This window comes from Echiichthys vipera (assembly GCF_963691815.1).
Source record: "Echiichthys vipera genome assembly, chromosome: 13".
NCBI classification, from domain to species: Eukaryota; Metazoa; Chordata; class Actinopteri; order Perciformes; family Trachinidae; genus Echiichthys; species Echiichthys vipera.
Window position 1 is genome coordinate 10,159,323 of NC_139838.1, and position 16,850 is coordinate 10,176,172.

Below are 16,850 nucleotides of genomic sequence, written 5' to 3' on the forward strand. Positions count from 1 at the left end.
CATCAATGATGTAGGCTACGGGAACAGAGACAAGCTAACCCTCTTAGCCGCTGTGCAGTGCGTGCGTGTCAGCGTGTGCGTGAAAGAAGTGGACGGAGATAGACAGAGGCGGAGAGGGAGGGAGGTTTAGACTACAGGCAGCTCTTAAGAGTGTGTACAGTTTGCGTTGAGCCCTGGGAGGCCAGCCGTATTCCTCCCTATCACTTCCCCTTCATTACTCCGGGAGCAGACATACATTATTCAGCTCTTAAAGCCTCAGTCTACAGGGACCGATAGAGCCTTTACCAAACACTTTTAACCTATCCTAAATCTCTCACTGATCTTCTGTTACCCTATCTATTTATTTGTCGATCATCTCTCATGTTCTGCCTTGGTTATATTATTTTAAATTACATTTCTTTGAGCTGACACTTTTGTCCAAAGCGACTTACAGTGCATTCAACAATTAGGGTACAACTAGTATCAAATAAATGCATTAACTACAATTAAGCCACTCTATAGAGTGCTTCACAAGCGCAATTTTTTTTTCAAATAAATCATCTTCTTGGCTAAGGTGCAGTCGAGCAAGCTGCTAATATTTTTTTTCTATTTTCTGACCAGTTCTTCTACGGTTTTGCTTTGACTGTCTGACTACCATTGTTGTGTTTGGGTTCCCACAGACCCCACTTCTGTACAGTATGTGTAATAATAATAATAAGAACTGCAAAATATTCCCCCTTAAACCTGCAATATCTGACTTTTTTGTGGCCACTTGGGGGCAGTGAAAACATGTAATAAATACAACCTTGACATACCATCACCTTTTAAATTCATATGGCGAACTGTTTTAGCAAACAGTTGACACATCCAGCAGTTACAGTGCGGCATTATCATTCGTTTGGAGTTGTGTTCATGGCCACATGGTGAATATAAGTCTGATCACTTTTTTTTTGTTCCTACCAAATCCTGAAGGAGATATCTTGCTCCTCAGCTGCTAAATGTTCACCAGTTAGTCTCTAAATGCATTTGTAGGGGTGGGAATCGAGCCCCGGTTCAGTTCAGTTCAGTGGAGAATAGGTAACAAACTGTATGCTTCTGAGCTTATCAGTTCCTTTTATGGATGCTGGCAAGTTTTTCTGACAGTCGCACTTTGCAGAACAGTGACGTCAAACTCATGCATTTGTGCTGCTTGCAACAAGAAGAGGAAAAAGGGTAGTGTAATAACATTAGCGCCATGCAAACAGGCTCAGTAAAAAGTTTTCTGTAAAAAACAAAAAATGAAAAAGAAAACTGTACAAATATTCTCTTACTTCATCTACTGTGTGTAGACTCAGATAATAAAGCAGTTGCATTGATGCTGAAAACCTGTGTAGGTCTGCTTTTTTCCCACACAGAAAATTGATCAGGAATCAATAAAGGATTCGATAAAGAATCAGACTGATAAGCACAATTGATAACAGTATTGGTATAGATAAACTCTTATCAATTTCCATCCCTATTGTTTGGTGTCTTCTGTTTGGTGCTGAGCAGATAGTGTTCAGTGGGTTTCCAGAGCTTTATCGTTGAAAACATCAGCTGTGGCTGAAAATACACCACGAGAGCATTGAGACTGGACCAAAACAGTGAAGTTTCAAACCAGCAGCTAAACAATGAGCTGAAACTCTGTACAGTTCTGTAAATGATTCATCTTGACTAGGAACACCCCTTTCACACCATTACATTGTTTTTATATTGTCATTTGGTATATAACATTTTGATCATAGCTACCTCCCAAACTGGGCTTGCACATTTGAAGAAGGTGACAAAATATAGATTTTTTCAATCGATATGATCTATGCTAAGCATTTGCTAAAATAACAGTAACAGACAAAGAAATGTAGTATATTTTGTTTTATATAGTGGCCTTTTATTAAACTTCAAATAAAGAAATAGACTTATTTGAGATTTTGGAGGGAAACCAATGATATAATGTGCATAGGAATGATCATCCGTTACAGCTGGGGTTTTTGAGACTGAAACAAAGGTAATGCACCATTGTTTTGTAGTGGACTTCTGAATTTGGAATCTGCATTTACTGAAGTACTGCTGCTAAACATTCTATAAATATTGTTCTTTATTTTATTTGATAACTTTAGTTACTTTGCAGATTCACAAGAATAATACAAAATAGAATTAAATATAATAAATTAATATTGCACAGTACATTATTCTGAATGTGTGACAACAGAGTCTTTCTACACTGCTGGTATTGCATCTTTTTTCGTAAAAGAGTGCTTATTCCACCCCTGTCTAAACACAACAAAATCATGTTTATGAACAATTCTCAGAGATTAGGAGAAGTCATTAAGTATCAAGATAAAACAATGTTGTGTAAGTTTTTTAGTTTTTTTTGAGTTATTTCTTTGGTTAAAAAGACAGAAGACAACCAAGAAAACATTTTATTTCCCCATGAAAGAACTTTAGTAAACCAAATGGAAGTTACAAATTACAATTTTCATACAAATCTTAAAATCCTATAAAACTGGGGATCACCTTTAATCTCAGATCATCATACTAGTGCCCACTTTAGATTTATAGATTGGGGAATACCATGAAAAAGGTAGATAACCCCCAGTGTTTCACATGACCACTTCAGTGCCACTGCTTAGACCTCAAGTGCCATCCTCTGGTGGTTTAGGGAACTACAACCTTATTGTTGTGATGGTGCGTGTGTGTGTGTGTGTGTGTGTGTGTGTGTGTGTGTGTGTGTGTGTGTGTGTGCGTGTGTGTGTGTGTGTGTGTGTGTGTGTGTGTGTGGTGGTGGTGGTGGTGGTGGTGTTAGCCTGAGGGTGCAGAGGGCTCAACTTGCAGTTGCTATTGACCGGGGTGGAAAGTTCACCCACAGTTTTGTGACCGATCAAGGACAGTACAGTATGTCTGCTTGTGTGCACACACTTGGGTTTGGTTGTCATGGTTTGTCTCTGATTGGACCTCCCAGGAATTTTGTCCTCCACCAACACGTAGCCTAACATCCAACCCTATTTGTTTCAATGTTTTTTACTACATTTTAATCTGAATATTAATTGTTTGTTATATTGCTAAAGCATTTGCATCAGGGCAGACAATCTAGATAAAATACTGTAACATTCTCTTTATACTACAAAATCATTTTCCTCCCCGTACCACACAGAAAATGGCATAAAACACACCAATGATATTCACTATTGTATTGATCTCCATTCTCCAGCGATTATCTCTCTGTCACATTCCCATTAAGCTCCACTGAGTGTCTGATCTACTGATTCCACACCGAGAGATCCCTCCCGTGCCTCTTACGGTGCCCCATGACTGATAACATATCATCACACGCTATTTCACAAAGTATTAATCCACAGCAAATGCTCAAAAACTCATGCCATGCGGTTGACAGGGAGTTGCTCGTGATAGCAGTCGATTAAGTGCTCCTTTCTGGAGCGCTGACATTCCCTGGAGAGAAGCGGGGCAATAATTTCCTCAGATTGCCCCTGTGGGAACGAAGCTGCTGGTTTTCTATGTCCACTCCAATCACATCACTAATGGAGAGGCGGGTAAGCATCTGTGACAGTGGGAAACCAGATCTCTGCTCCCCCAGTGTGTGTGTTTGTGTGTGTGACTGATAAACAGTTGGCAGGTTTCCCCTTTCCCTGTGCCCGTGCATGAACACACACACACATCTGAGGGGGGGATGCAAGCTGGACAGGGTTAATATACTCCATTAAGCTCTATTACCCTAAATGACTTGGGCAGATGAATGAGGACTCACATTACTCTGAAACTGTGTGCGTAGAATGATAGGGAGTGTGCATGCATCTCATGTGTAATTACACTGTGAAGATATGTGACCCATGAGTCATCTGTCATTAGCAGCAGAGTGAAAGACAGCAGAGGGTGTTTTTACACTCTGGGTTACTGTACACTGACAATCCTCATCTTATCTTGTAATATGCATCTCTTATTATCTCTTATTATCTTTTAGTCTGAAAAGTGTTTCTCTCTTCAAACAAGTTTAAAAAAAATTGTAATTTCTACCCGTTTCTAATATAAATGTACTTCAATCATTTTCTGCAATCAATCAACATTATTTTCATTATTTGAATGCAGTGTTTTGCTTTATTATGTGTTTTTTTAAATATACCAACACTAATATAAAATAATAATCTTTTTACAAGTTAATTTGTATTGGAAGCATGTTAAAATCATTTTCCTGCACTGGTAGATTGGTTTTACTTTTTTTAAAGAAGCAGTGTGATGGATTTAGGGGGATCTGTTGGCAGATATACATAAATTCTAATATTCATAATTATGCTTTCATTAGTGTTAACCACATGAATCTAAGAATCATTGTATTTTTGTTACCTTAGAATGGGCCCTATATAGAGAACAAGTCCTCCTCCATGTAGCACACAGCTCTAGAGAGGGCCTTTCGAGTTTTGACGTCACAGTTGGTTGCAATCTGCAGTCTCGCTGCTAGAGGCCACTACATCCTATACACTGCCACATGGGTGTCAAAGTGATCCAGTAAAGGGCCGTGTGGCTGCAGGTTTTCATTCCAACCAAGCAAGAACACACCTGACTCGACTTACTCAATCACCTGAACTGTCTTCACACAATTGATTTGTTGGAGCAGGTGTGTTTTTGATTGGTTGGAATGAAAACCTGCAGCCACACGGCCCTTTACTGGATCACTTTGACACCCATGAGACAACAGTCAGTGTGTTTACATGCAGTTTAAAAACCTGATTATATTCGGGTTAAGGGCATATTCCGGTTTCCCAAACACCATGTAAACACCATACCCCGGGTAAAATCGGAGTTCTCATACCCCGGGTTAACAGACCTAGATAACTTCTTCAGTTCCCTGATTATTCATGCATGTAAACAGCATTCACGGATTACTGTCCCCACTCTGCGGCGGTGGCTTTTGACCCGGAAATAGAATAAACCAGGAAGCATCGGCGCCACAAACAATGTGAAAAACCAACAACAATAGAGACCTTACCTTTAAACCGAGGGAGGACTTTGCCACAGCAAGTAACATCACTACCAAGAAGACCCGTTTCTGTCATTATTCTGTCCAAAAGTGGGCTGTTTTCCCCCCGCTTGTGTTTTTGTCATAGGGGAACAGGAAAATAAAGTATTCAGTCCAGCTGTATGTTGGCAGAGCGCCACCTACTGTACTGGAGTTACTCCATCATTTTCCCATTCAACCCCCTTTCATGTATACGAGGGGAACTTCAATAATCCGATTATTCCGTTAACCGGGGTAAGGCCATTTTCGGGTTACTGATGTGCATGTAAACTCCCCAGTTTCTGGAATAAACAAATACAAGAAAGTAAAAATTAGCTATCTTAACAGCGATGACAAAGTGCCTTTCACTGTGGAGACAAGAGGATAATTGAATGAGCCAGAGTACACAATTTACAATTTATCTAGTAAGTGTTTCCCATTGTCCAGTTGCCATTAATACGCAGGTGATTAGAGATGTGATAAAACAGATTATCCATCACTTATAATAAGTAGTTGAGAGTAGATGAACCAGGGTTTCCATTTCTGCAGTGGTGGTGTGTTTATCTGTTGCCGGTCTGGTGAGAACTGTTGGTGCTCCCTCTACCTGTGCCTGCCCTTTCCTGTCACCTATGCCCCTACTCATTCACTCTGCGCTCCTAATAACTGCCACCATGTGTCCAAAAATAATACTGCAAGATGTTTGTGAACTAAATAATAACATGCCAACAATTAACATAAATGGCTCCTACAAGAACTTTTGCAGAGGGAGAATGAACGGCGGAAAGAGAGAGAGGGAACGTCTGTAGAAACTGGAGGAAAGCAAGGTAGAGCAATGAAATATTCAATTAGTGCACTCTTCTAAAATGGATTTTTTTTTTTTTTTTTTTTAGGTCTTTTAGGTGGCTAAAATATGTTTAGAGTGCTGCACCCGTCTGCAGCAATACATTGCTTAGCTTTTTTTTAGGAATCCTGTCTGCTTTTCCAAACTAGCACCGTGCTAACTGTCATCTCATGTAGCTAACGCACTGACTATGGATAAGTACATCATACAACCCCATATCATAATAGCCAAACTATTGTATGGTCTTCACTTTTGGAACCTTCTAGTATCCCTCTGGTAAAATTGACCCGGGATATATTTTATATAACTTTTATTGTCTTTATCTCATTTTCAATCAAGAGAGATAACATATGTGTTTAATAATTGCAGTCAGTTTCTACTACAACATTCTCTGCGCTTAGATCATAATAATGTAACATTATCTTTGTGTATGTGTGTGTGGGCATGTTTATGTGTGTCTCTGTGTCAAACTAAACCGAAGACCATATGGATGTAAATGTGTGGGATATACCGGTAGTAGCATGTGTGCTCATTTTATTTTTATTTTTTTGGTTTGTACATGTTTATTCATAAAATGAGCTGAGGACATTGAGTTTCAGGTAGAAATAAAAATCATACTTGTAACATTTTTCTTCTTGTAAAAACTTGAAACAGGTCGGTTTGACCCAAAAACCATGCAATGGTTAAGCTGAACTGCCAATCAGAGTGATTTCTGATACAACTTGCTAATTTGGGTAAAAAGCCAACAACAAGAGCTGACTGTGGCAATGGTACGGCAGAAAAATTATGGTGACAGACACTGATCGACAAGCCAAGCCATTACAAAGTTACAAGCAAAGTATTAATACTTGATTTATTCTGAAATACTGTTATTTTTCATTGTTCATAATTTGATAGAATATCCGTTGTGGCTATACCACTGCTTTACTTGCATGTTTTTTCAAATAACCAAGGCATTTCAACAAAAACCTTTATTTTGTGAAAAAAAAGTGAGCCAAATTAGAGAACAGTAACTCACACACACTTCAAAACCTGATTATATTCAGGTTAAGGAATACTCTGGTTTCTCAAACACCATGTAAACACCTTACCCCGGGTAAAATCAGAGTTCTCATACCCCGGTTAACAGACCTAGAGAACTCCTCCAGTACCACGATTATTCATGCCTGTAAACAGCTTAATCCGAGTATTATCGGGTTTTGCATCTGCGCACGCTCTGTGGGCTATAACTCCCCCTCCCTACTCCACGGCAGTTGCGTTTGACCTGGAAATAGAATCAACCAGGATCAACGGCACCGAAAACAACGTGAAAAAACAACAACGATAGAGCGTTACCTTTAAACCAAGGGACAACTTCGCCATGGAAAGTAACATCACTATCAAGAAAATTCAAACCCCCTCTCATGTTCACGAGGGGAAACTTAAATAATCTGATTATTCCCCTAACCACAGTAGATATTCTATCAAATTATGAACAATAAAAAATAACAGAATTTCAGAATAAATCAAGTATTTATCAAATGTTCTCTAATTTTTAACTCCAGCTCTCTAACTGTGTCTGTCTGCTGTGTGGTGCTGAGCAGGTAGTGTACAGTGAGGTTTTAGAGCTGTTCCACTGAAAACAGCTGTCTGCCATGGCAGCGAAAAGAGTGAAGCAAAAGCTGTGAGCCGGACAGCTAAACAATTAGCTGAAAAATCAGATCCAGGTGATGATTCTCAGTAGGTTCATCACTTCAAGCTATCCCTTTCACAACATTGTCTTTCGTGAATAATGTAAAAACATCAATTATGGCCATTTTAAAGTCCCATTTTACAAAAGTTGAGATAATCTTCCTGCACTGGCAGATAATAGTATACCTATGATAGAGATTTTCTGCAGCTCAAATGCCACAAAGGTTAAGCAAAGGGCTGGTTTTCTTCCTAACGTGCAAACATTGGCTGTATTAACCTACAATGTGACTCTGATGAGAACATTCCCTGCAACAATTCCCAGGTATTTCCCAAACTGAGGCGTACGTAAATGAGAGAGATCGCTAAGATCACATATGAATTAATTTTGTGCAGCTTCTCCGCCCTGCTCTAATACACCAGCGTGTCTCAATGGATGCTGAACAAAGACGCAGTGAGTCCTCAGCCCCCTCAGGACTCTCTCAGCAGTACACTAAGCTAAGTTGCTACGCTATAACAAACCAGTGGATAAACATTGTTTCAAAATGGCTGAAAGGAGCCAGCGATGCGAACACTCAGCCACGAACCCTCCCTCTCTGTCCTAATCTGCTTTTTCCCTCAGATTATTGCCATGAATGGGCAGGCAACAAGAGAAAGACTTATCACTCCCACCCTTTCATAGTATTTGTTGTGTGTATTTTCCCTGTATATTAAATTTGTCTCCCTTAAAAGACATTGACAATGTTTGCTATTTGTCTGTATAGTACTCGCAGCTGCAACGCGACAATAAACGCAGGCAAAGAAGCAGCCCTCGGTAAACTCAGAATTGTTGAATTACTCATGAGTTTTGATACTTTGCTTTTTTGTAAACGCTTAATTCCACTAATCCCTATGGAGGAACAGTGAATGGCGTAAATTCCCTATGATATCTCGTCCAGGCTAAACATTTGCTCACTTACGTATACATTGGGTACAGAAAATTATTCTTTTGACAACATTACAACGGATTTAACCCAGTGCCCCGTTTATCCTGCAATGACATGTATTAGCTTCATTGCGTTGGGAGGTACATTTCCATTTCAAATTACAGCTCAGCAGCTGACACACAAACACACACTCTCACACACAGATCAAACATTTTGGTTTTTGTCGGTGGTTTGTTCTTTAGCTCCAACAGTATAGAATTACTAACATCGGATTGTTTTGCTGCAGAAAAAATACTTAATTTTCAACATTTTAATGTTAGAAAAGCCATTTAAAATTCAAGAAATATTAACTCGTATGTTCATTATTTCTTTAACTGTGTGTCAGGCCTTTTCTTCTCCGAGCCCCTCGAGGTCAAGCTCTGCAAAGCCTATTTGGCAATCAAACACTGTCCCTCCCTAACCCTATTTTTCCTCCTTTCCCCACACACACCTCTCTTGCCCTCTTTCTCTTCCCTTAGCCCTTTCTCTGCCTCATCATCCCCCCTTCTTTCTCCTCCCCTGCCCACGTCTCTTTCTGTCCGACTGGCCCTCTCAGCGGGGCTATAGAGTCCTAACTTGTCTACATTTACCCCCTGCGTTGGCTGACCAATGGGGCCGTTGCAAGGAGAGTCCCTTCTTTAGCGCTCCACCATTCTCCCCGAGTCAGCTCATGCTCTCTGTTTTCCCAACCTCTGACCCCAGGCCATGGCAACAGGGGCAGGAATGTCAGGAGTGATTGGCAGGATAAAGAGCGCAGCCCCTCTCTCCTGCACAAGCGGATTTGAGACACTTTGAGGGGCGAACAATGGCGGATTTGGGCTTGATTGGATCACTGATGAGCTGATGACTGTCAAAAGAGCACGTCGTCTTTACATAAGCCTGATTATCTCTGCGTGGCGGAGGAGCGGAGAAGAGTAGGAGGGTTAACCACTGTGGTGGAAGGTGGGGGACTGGCAGGGAGCTCACCCCCACGCAGAGTGCCTCGAAAAGGGGATAGATCTACACATGAGGGCCTGGCTACGGGGACCGGGCCTCTCTCATCCACTGGGGGCCTTTAACAAATCTATTCAGGCGACCAGGGGCCCTCACACATGTGGTCATAATCACAGGAGGGTGGCTGAGGGTGGGAGTGTGAGGGGGATGACACATGGAGGCAATCATTGTTCAATCCCTGAACATCCCATCAAGACAGATAGAGAAGCGGAGAGAAAAAGAGAGAGGGACAGATTTTTTTTTTGAGAGAGCGAGGTGCTGACAGAAAAGAGCAGTGGGACAGGCAAATCAAAGACAAATCCCTTCCATAATCTACCTCTTTAATGGGGATAAGAACTCACCGAAGAGCCTATATCAGAATACCAAAGCACCAATGAAGACTCTATTCACCATGAGTAATTGAGAGGTTGATATGACTCTAAAAACTCCGATACAGTGTAATTCAGAAGTGTTAGAGCCGTTTGTTTTCCTTGCTTGTGGCTTTTTTTCTTTTTTTATACAGTGTTTACCAGCTCTATTTTTTGGAAAGTTTCAGGGCAGCTTGGGTGACAAACAACCGACATGAAGCGCAAACTTTGAAACTCTGAAGAAGTTTCCGGCAGCACCCGCCAGAATACACTAATCATATTTTGGATCTGCTCACTTTTTCCACTCCTTTCATAACAAAGCATGTTTTGGACACGCTGCGTAACTCATTAAACAGCCATTTGATGTCATTTTCAACCCCATCATGCTAAGCTCACTGATATCCAGCTTTGAAAGAATAACATATTGTTTGGGTACTTGGAAGAACAGTAGCGTGATCTGGCTGGGATGAAGTGTGGAAAAAGTGAAGTGTGTATAAGAGAAAGAGCGGCTGATATTCTCCTCAGCGGTGCTGATGGCAGTCTGTCAGAGTTGGCAGAGGAAGTGAAAATGGCCTCAAGTGTCTGGCTTCCCTCCATGCTGTTCCCACATCAATGACAGCTCTCACTGCATCATCTCTCTCCCCCTCTCTATCTCTCATTTGCTCTCTTTACACTCGAGTTTGCTCTTTCTATCTCTGCTTTTCTGACTCTTTCTCTGTCTGTGAAAGGATGGATGAGGGTTGTGGTGGTGGTGGGAGGGGGGGATTAAGACATACAGACTTTTTGAGCTAGGAAAACACAGGAAATTAATTATTTTCCCACACCTCGTACTCATGTCAGGTTTAAAGCAATAGTTCAGCATTTTAAGAAATTTGCTTTCATTTTGTTCTTGAAGAGAGTTAGATGAAAAGATTGATACCACGTCATGTTTGTGCAGGAAATATGCCGGTTATGTTAACTTAACACAAAGACTGGAAACGGGAAAACGACTAGCCTGATTCTGTCTTCTAATGAAGCCTAAACCTCCCAAATACAACTTTATATTCTGTTTGTTTACAAAAAACAGAGTGCAACAATTAAAGTTCAATTACGCGTTGATATGAAATGCTTTTGGCACCCTCCAGCGTCTGTATGACACACATTGCTTTCAACTGACAGCAAGTGCTCCAGAACTCAGGTGATGTAGTGCAACAAGCCTCAAACTCGGCTTAGGGAGGAGGTTGGGGTGGATGGATCAAGGTCTTAGTTACATTATACGCTAACTTATTTCAATCCAAAGCACAATCTTTTCCAAAACCTACATATGTATTTTTGATACTTTTGATAAAGTTAATAGTTTTTGTTTGAGTTCACAACGTTAACCACATGTTTTAAACTGCGACTGTGGAGCATCCTAAATTGTGGGGATGTGATGAGTAGGCGAACGAGAATGGGTTACAGTGGTTCAGAAATGTTGGGGTTCGACGTTCTGTGGTTTACTAAAGTGTGTTTTCCGATGACTGGATTGTGTGTGCCAACTCTGAACAAGAGAGTAAATAAGCGTATTTCCCAAAGTGATACCCAACAAAGTCGCCAGGATAAAATGTTACGTTTCTGCAGCACCACATATACCTGTACATTGACTCTCTATGTTTCTGACCGCCTGAAACACATTCCCTATTCGTCACATACCAACACTTTTTTATGCACCACGGCTGCAGTTTTAAACACACGATTAACGTTTTGAAGTCAAACAAAATCATTTCATTTACTTAGGTTTAGGCATCAAAACTACATGGTTACGTTTAGGGTTGAAATAAGTGTGTGTTTTCTTATTATGTTCACATTGCATAAAGATTTAAAAGGCTGCAAAAACTGTTTAATATCAACATTTCTGTGATTTGCAGAAACAGACACTGCCAATGTTTTTTCAGACAACGACTGTGGAGCTACGATGTCTTTTTTTGGATTATAAAGCAGGTCGAGGTGCAGCCCATATTCAGAAACTGTGTCTTTAAAAAAGCCGTAAGGTAGAAAGTGCAGTGCCGTTACAGTCATTCCCCGACTGCAATGAGGGTGCAGAGATGCCGAGAGTGCTGATGCTGAAAACCTGGAAACGCTGACCAATCAGAGCAGACTGGGCTCTTTCAGGAGGGGGTCTTAAAGAGACAGACGCTAAAACAGAATGCTTTAGACAAAGGGTGAATACAGGTAGAGTTAGAATACGAGCACATTTTGCAAAGTAAATGTTTCAAACATACTCCATAAAGATACAAATTAATTTCTGGCACGATATGTGCACATTAATTAATAAAGCTAAACTAGATGTACAGTCTGACTTACGACTGCTTGGTCTTTGTTGTGTAATTTGGTCATTTGAGTCAAATAGAAATCCTCAGTCACAATGTTATTAGCAGCTTGAAATTGTTTCTGTCCCATGAAAACCACATACCTCCAAATGAATCTATAAATTTCATGAGAAGGAGTTTAAGCTTTTTGAGGATGCATTTGTTAAGCAATCTGCAGGGTTTTTACTCCTTTTTATGTTTATGTGGATTTCAGTACAAAAAATAATAATACCATCAAATTTGGAGATACATGGTTTTCAGAATGCAGCTCCAACATGCATATTTAACATTACTGTGTTTTTCACATTAACAACTGTTAGGAATTAAATTAAAACAGGGAGCTGTAGTTCATGTATTGTTACGCCAGCGGGGAGTTGAGGACACAGACACAGTGACAGTTGTAAAGTGCAATTCTGCTTTACTTTTTCTGAGAGTGAGGTGGCAGCATTGAGTTAATCTGCAGGTCCAAGAACCTGGTGGCTCTGATTCTGTTACTGTGTGTCCTGCCTGCTCAAATCACCATTTGACTGTGTACTTCAGTGTACTGCAGCGAGGGCCACACCCAAACAACTTCATGCTATGTTTAGGTAACATGTGAAAGGGGAAGCCAGGAGGAGCTTCGCTTCTCTAAATAAAACATGCTATCTTCACCATCATGGATCATGTGTAAAATGAATCTGTTATTAATGGATGACTCATGTATGATGATGATTAATCAGTGGCATGCATGCTATTCCTGCCATCACCATTTAAGCCTGGAAAACAAAAACAAAACTCACTTAAACAAACATTATTTCGTCGTATGGAGGTCTGATTATGGTCACTGACTGATACATCAAACGTGGTGACACAAAGCAAGTGGGCCTTCATGCAGCTATGAGTGTGAGCTATGAGCCCTTTTAGTTCGCACACTGCAAATAAAAATAATAAAGTATCGACAAAAGTGCCCCTTCATTTCACTTATAAATGAACGAGAAGCTTTCCATCACACTGGCACATATTTGTTATGCCTTTGCAGACCACATAACCGTACCCATCCTGGCTCAAGTTTAACCCAATTCTAACCATTTCACTAATCGAATCCACATACTGAACATCTGACCAAATGAAATTCAACAATCCAACATTTTACTAGGAGACCATAGCCGCTTGCTGACGAGCGTGTGTGAACCTAAAGCAGTTGCTTAATATACAACTTTTAAATAGTTCTAGCATTGTCTGCATAGCAAGTTTGCAATTAAATCTAAATTCTGTCTGTACATAAACCTGAGGCAGCCCATGCCCCTTGAGAGGCCAGAGGACTCAAATCATGTGGCATGCATGACCTGCTGCTAATTCAAGCATGTATACAGCACCAAAGCTTTGAGAAACACTCACTATTAACCGCCCTAAGACCCCCCACTGTCCCCTCTCTCCCTTTTTACCCTGTCTTTGGGCTTGTGAACGTCAAGGATGGCTCAGAGTGACACACACACAGCCCTGTACCCCTCCCATCCACCTCCCCCTGAGCTGCCGCCCCCATACTGGCTGCTGGCCTTTCCTGCCGTCTGATCCATATTTCAGAGGCGGCAGTGGTGGCACTGAGGGGGTATAATCCAACATTAAAGCAAGGAGGCCTGGGCTGAAAGCACAGGCGCAGGTTCCTAAGGTCCTGGAAATCTTCAATTTCAATTTCCGCAGCGTTTGCAGTGGCTTCCAAGGCGCTGGCATAAGTCTCTCCGAGTTTTGGCGAGGGTGCAGATTTCAATAAAGGTGAGACTTTTCTTACTAAAAAGGGCTGACACTGCATGGTTTAGTTGTCAGGGAGGGCGTGGAAGGGGTCAATGAAAAGATGGGTACGCTGTGATCATCACTACGCAAGTGGAAATCAATAATATTTTATATATTATTGTATGTCAATTTATAATATCCCCTTAAATAATCTGTGACTTCACACTTAATTTCTTAGAGGGAGGAAAATCAAAATACCTTTTTTTATGATGGGATGATTCTAATGTGTCCATTAAACCTGATGTCTGTCAGATGAAATAATATGCTGTGAATTAACACTATACAAATCTTGATCAACACTTAAAATGAGCATAAACCCCCAAATTAACAGTCGAGCACTGGATTTTCGAGGTTTAAGTCACCTCTCTATCCCTGCTGCACCCCTGATTTTTTCTTTTTTTTTCACAGAACATTATTTCTAATCAGGGAAAATACTCTCCAATAATAAATGACTATAATGACATTTATTTAGTTCCCAAAAAATATATTCTTTAAAGACAAATTCATATCCTGTATTTACAATTTTTCAAGGTTTCCATTCACAACAGAGGAGGCGAAGAAGAAACATAGGACATAAAAGAGAGATACAAGCAGATCTGTGACAAAAACAACCATCTCTTTTGCATGTAGAAGCTAAACAGTAATACTATGACAGGCCGCGCTGTCAGAAAATAGCCTTCCTTAAACTGTTCTCCGTTAAATAAAATTATTCGTTTTTTTCTCTCTTTTGTCTTCTCATAATGTCGTTGTCAGAACTCGCTGTGGTGCTGTTCCGTGGTGAGGTCTGAAGGGAACACACAGAAAACAAAGGTCAGTGGTGAAGTTTTACCTCAAACATTTGATCCTCAATACTTAGAATAAGACACCAGAGTTTAATTTGTAAATACCATCTACATTAAATGTTAAACTCTATTTATGCAAATTAAAAAAACACTATAAGTAAATTGTTTTATGTCTTTTCACCCTCCACTGCATCCCTGGTGTTGCTATCAGCGTTTTCTTTGACATACATTAGCTTAGCATTCACTGAGGGGGCGTGAATAAATGGCGGCAGATTATTTAAATGACATAGGTGGCGATAACTCTGCGTTGTTGTGTGCGTGTGTGTGTGTTTGTGTGTGTGTGTGTGTGTGTGTGTGTGTGTGCGTGTGTGTGTGTGTTTGTGTGTGTGTGTGTGTGGGGGGGGGGGGTTATATTAGACTGCTGCTGCCTGGCGAGGCGTTAAAGTGGGGACTCAATCACATGATTTATGTGCTCAAGTCTGCCTTCCGTCCAGTCAGGTGTAACATTGTTTACCTCTGCTTTAAGGTTCATTTAGCAGGAGACATGTGGAGAGAAATTGAGCTTGATAATGTCATGATGCCAAATTGATTTCGAATGCATGAGGTTACCTGTCAGTGATCAGCTGGAACGGGGACTTCAGGGAATCCGGCCTGTGGTCGCTCTCTTCGTCTGTAAAAAAAGAAAAGAAAAGAAAAGCAAATAAATAACAGTTTGTTAGAATTAATTATCTGTAAAAAAAAAAAAAAAATCCTTTTTAAATTGTACTTTTATGTTGTCCTGTGGATAATTATTTTGTTGGATCGGTTCTTGTGCGTCACAGTGGTTCTACTGAGGCCTATTTAGTAAACATATGCATTACAGAGGGTTGGACAATCAAATGCAGTCCATACCATCTCTTTTTGGACTGAAGCTTCCCGACGACTCTACATCACTGTCATCCTCCGTCCCCGAAGTCCCGGGGCCCGCCGCCGCCGGCCGTGCGTCATGACGCGCAATCGGCACTGCGCCATGGAGAGGCAGGTGTCCGGCCGGCGCCCCTCCGAGGAGCGACCTCATGTTCAAAATAGAGTTGGCATTCAGAAAAGCCGCGTTGGCCCAGTTGTGCAGCTTGCCAATCTGGCATGTATAAATCCCATGACCCGGGAGTAAGGCCGGGTGGCCGGCGGAGGCCAAAGCCGGTTGGTGCGCATGGGCTGCGGGGGAAAGTTTGTGAGAGCTGTCGGGGGCCGTGGCGGTCTCAGCCAGGGACCAGATTTTGGGTTTGCTCTGCGGAGGTCTCTGGCACTCCTGTCTGCTGGGAGAATGATCCACTGCGAGTTTGACAACAGGCGATCTATTGAGAGAAATAGCCGCCTCCACTCCTCGCAGGCCCTCAACTGAAAGCGTTCTGCTGCTCTCTGAGCTCTTCGGCTCCGAGGCCTGCTCTCTGTCGGCCAGTCCCGCCGCCTCCTCCTCTCCCTTCCCAGAGCCCTGCTCCCCCGCTCGCTGCTCCTCGGGTCTCTCGATATCGACGGTTTCCAAATCAATTTCCTCCTCTTCGTCTTCGTCGTCGCTCCCGTTCTTGCCGTGCTCGTCCTCGTTATCGCTGCTGAAGATGCGGCCGTCCCGGTCCTCGGCGCTGCGGCCCCAGGTTACCTTGTTCTCCTTCTTCAGACGTCTCCGCGCGTTCGCGAACCACGTCGAAACCTGGGAGGAGGAAATAGATTTGACACGCATTATAAATCGGAATAAAGCCACTGTCACTTTGACAATACAGGGCTGCAAAATATGGAATCATTCAATATGTAAAAACCTTCATTCTTCTTCTCCGTTATTCTTCATTACCAGCTTCAAATCAAACATTTCTGGAGACTTTTCTCTCAAGGGTGGAAGTGTGCTTTATTCAAATCCCACAACTGGCAACGGGATTATCATAACAAGTAATGTAATAAGTAGATTCATGAACTATTGCACTCAGGTCAAGTGATAAGTCGCCTATGACATCACCTTTAAACAAGCAAATGTGCCATCTTTTTATATGGAAACTGTCTGATCAAATGTCCCCCGGAGTTATCCAGGGTGTTAAACGCCAGGCCACCGCTGAAACATGAACCCACCTGTGTGAGTGTCATCCGGGTGATGATAGCCAACATGATCTTCTCTCCTTTGGTG

The 16,850-nt window shown here is 41.5% G+C and overlaps 1 protein-coding gene across 1 annotated transcript in view; it reads right to left on the bottom strand.

Moving 5' to 3' along the window:
• Nucleotides 1–14,475: 14,475 nt before the first annotated feature.
• The window catches only part of irx1b (iroquois homeobox 1b), a gene marked incomplete at its 5' end in the record, with an annotated part of 3,617 nt that continues 1,242 nt past the window's right edge, over nt 14,476–16,850 (bottom strand). The window contains 4 exons of the mRNA XM_083925746.1: nt 14,476–14,700; nt 15,308–15,368; nt 15,590–16,385; nt 16,796–16,850. The exon at nt 16,796–16,850 is cut by the window's right edge and continues 188 nt beyond it. Coding sequence (XP_083781872.1) covers nt 14,652–14,700; nt 15,308–15,368; nt 15,590–16,385; nt 16,796–16,850 — 961 coding nt within the window. The 3' untranslated portion in view covers nt 14,476–14,651. The remainder of the gene's footprint in view (nt 14,701–15,307; nt 15,369–15,589; nt 16,386–16,795) is intronic.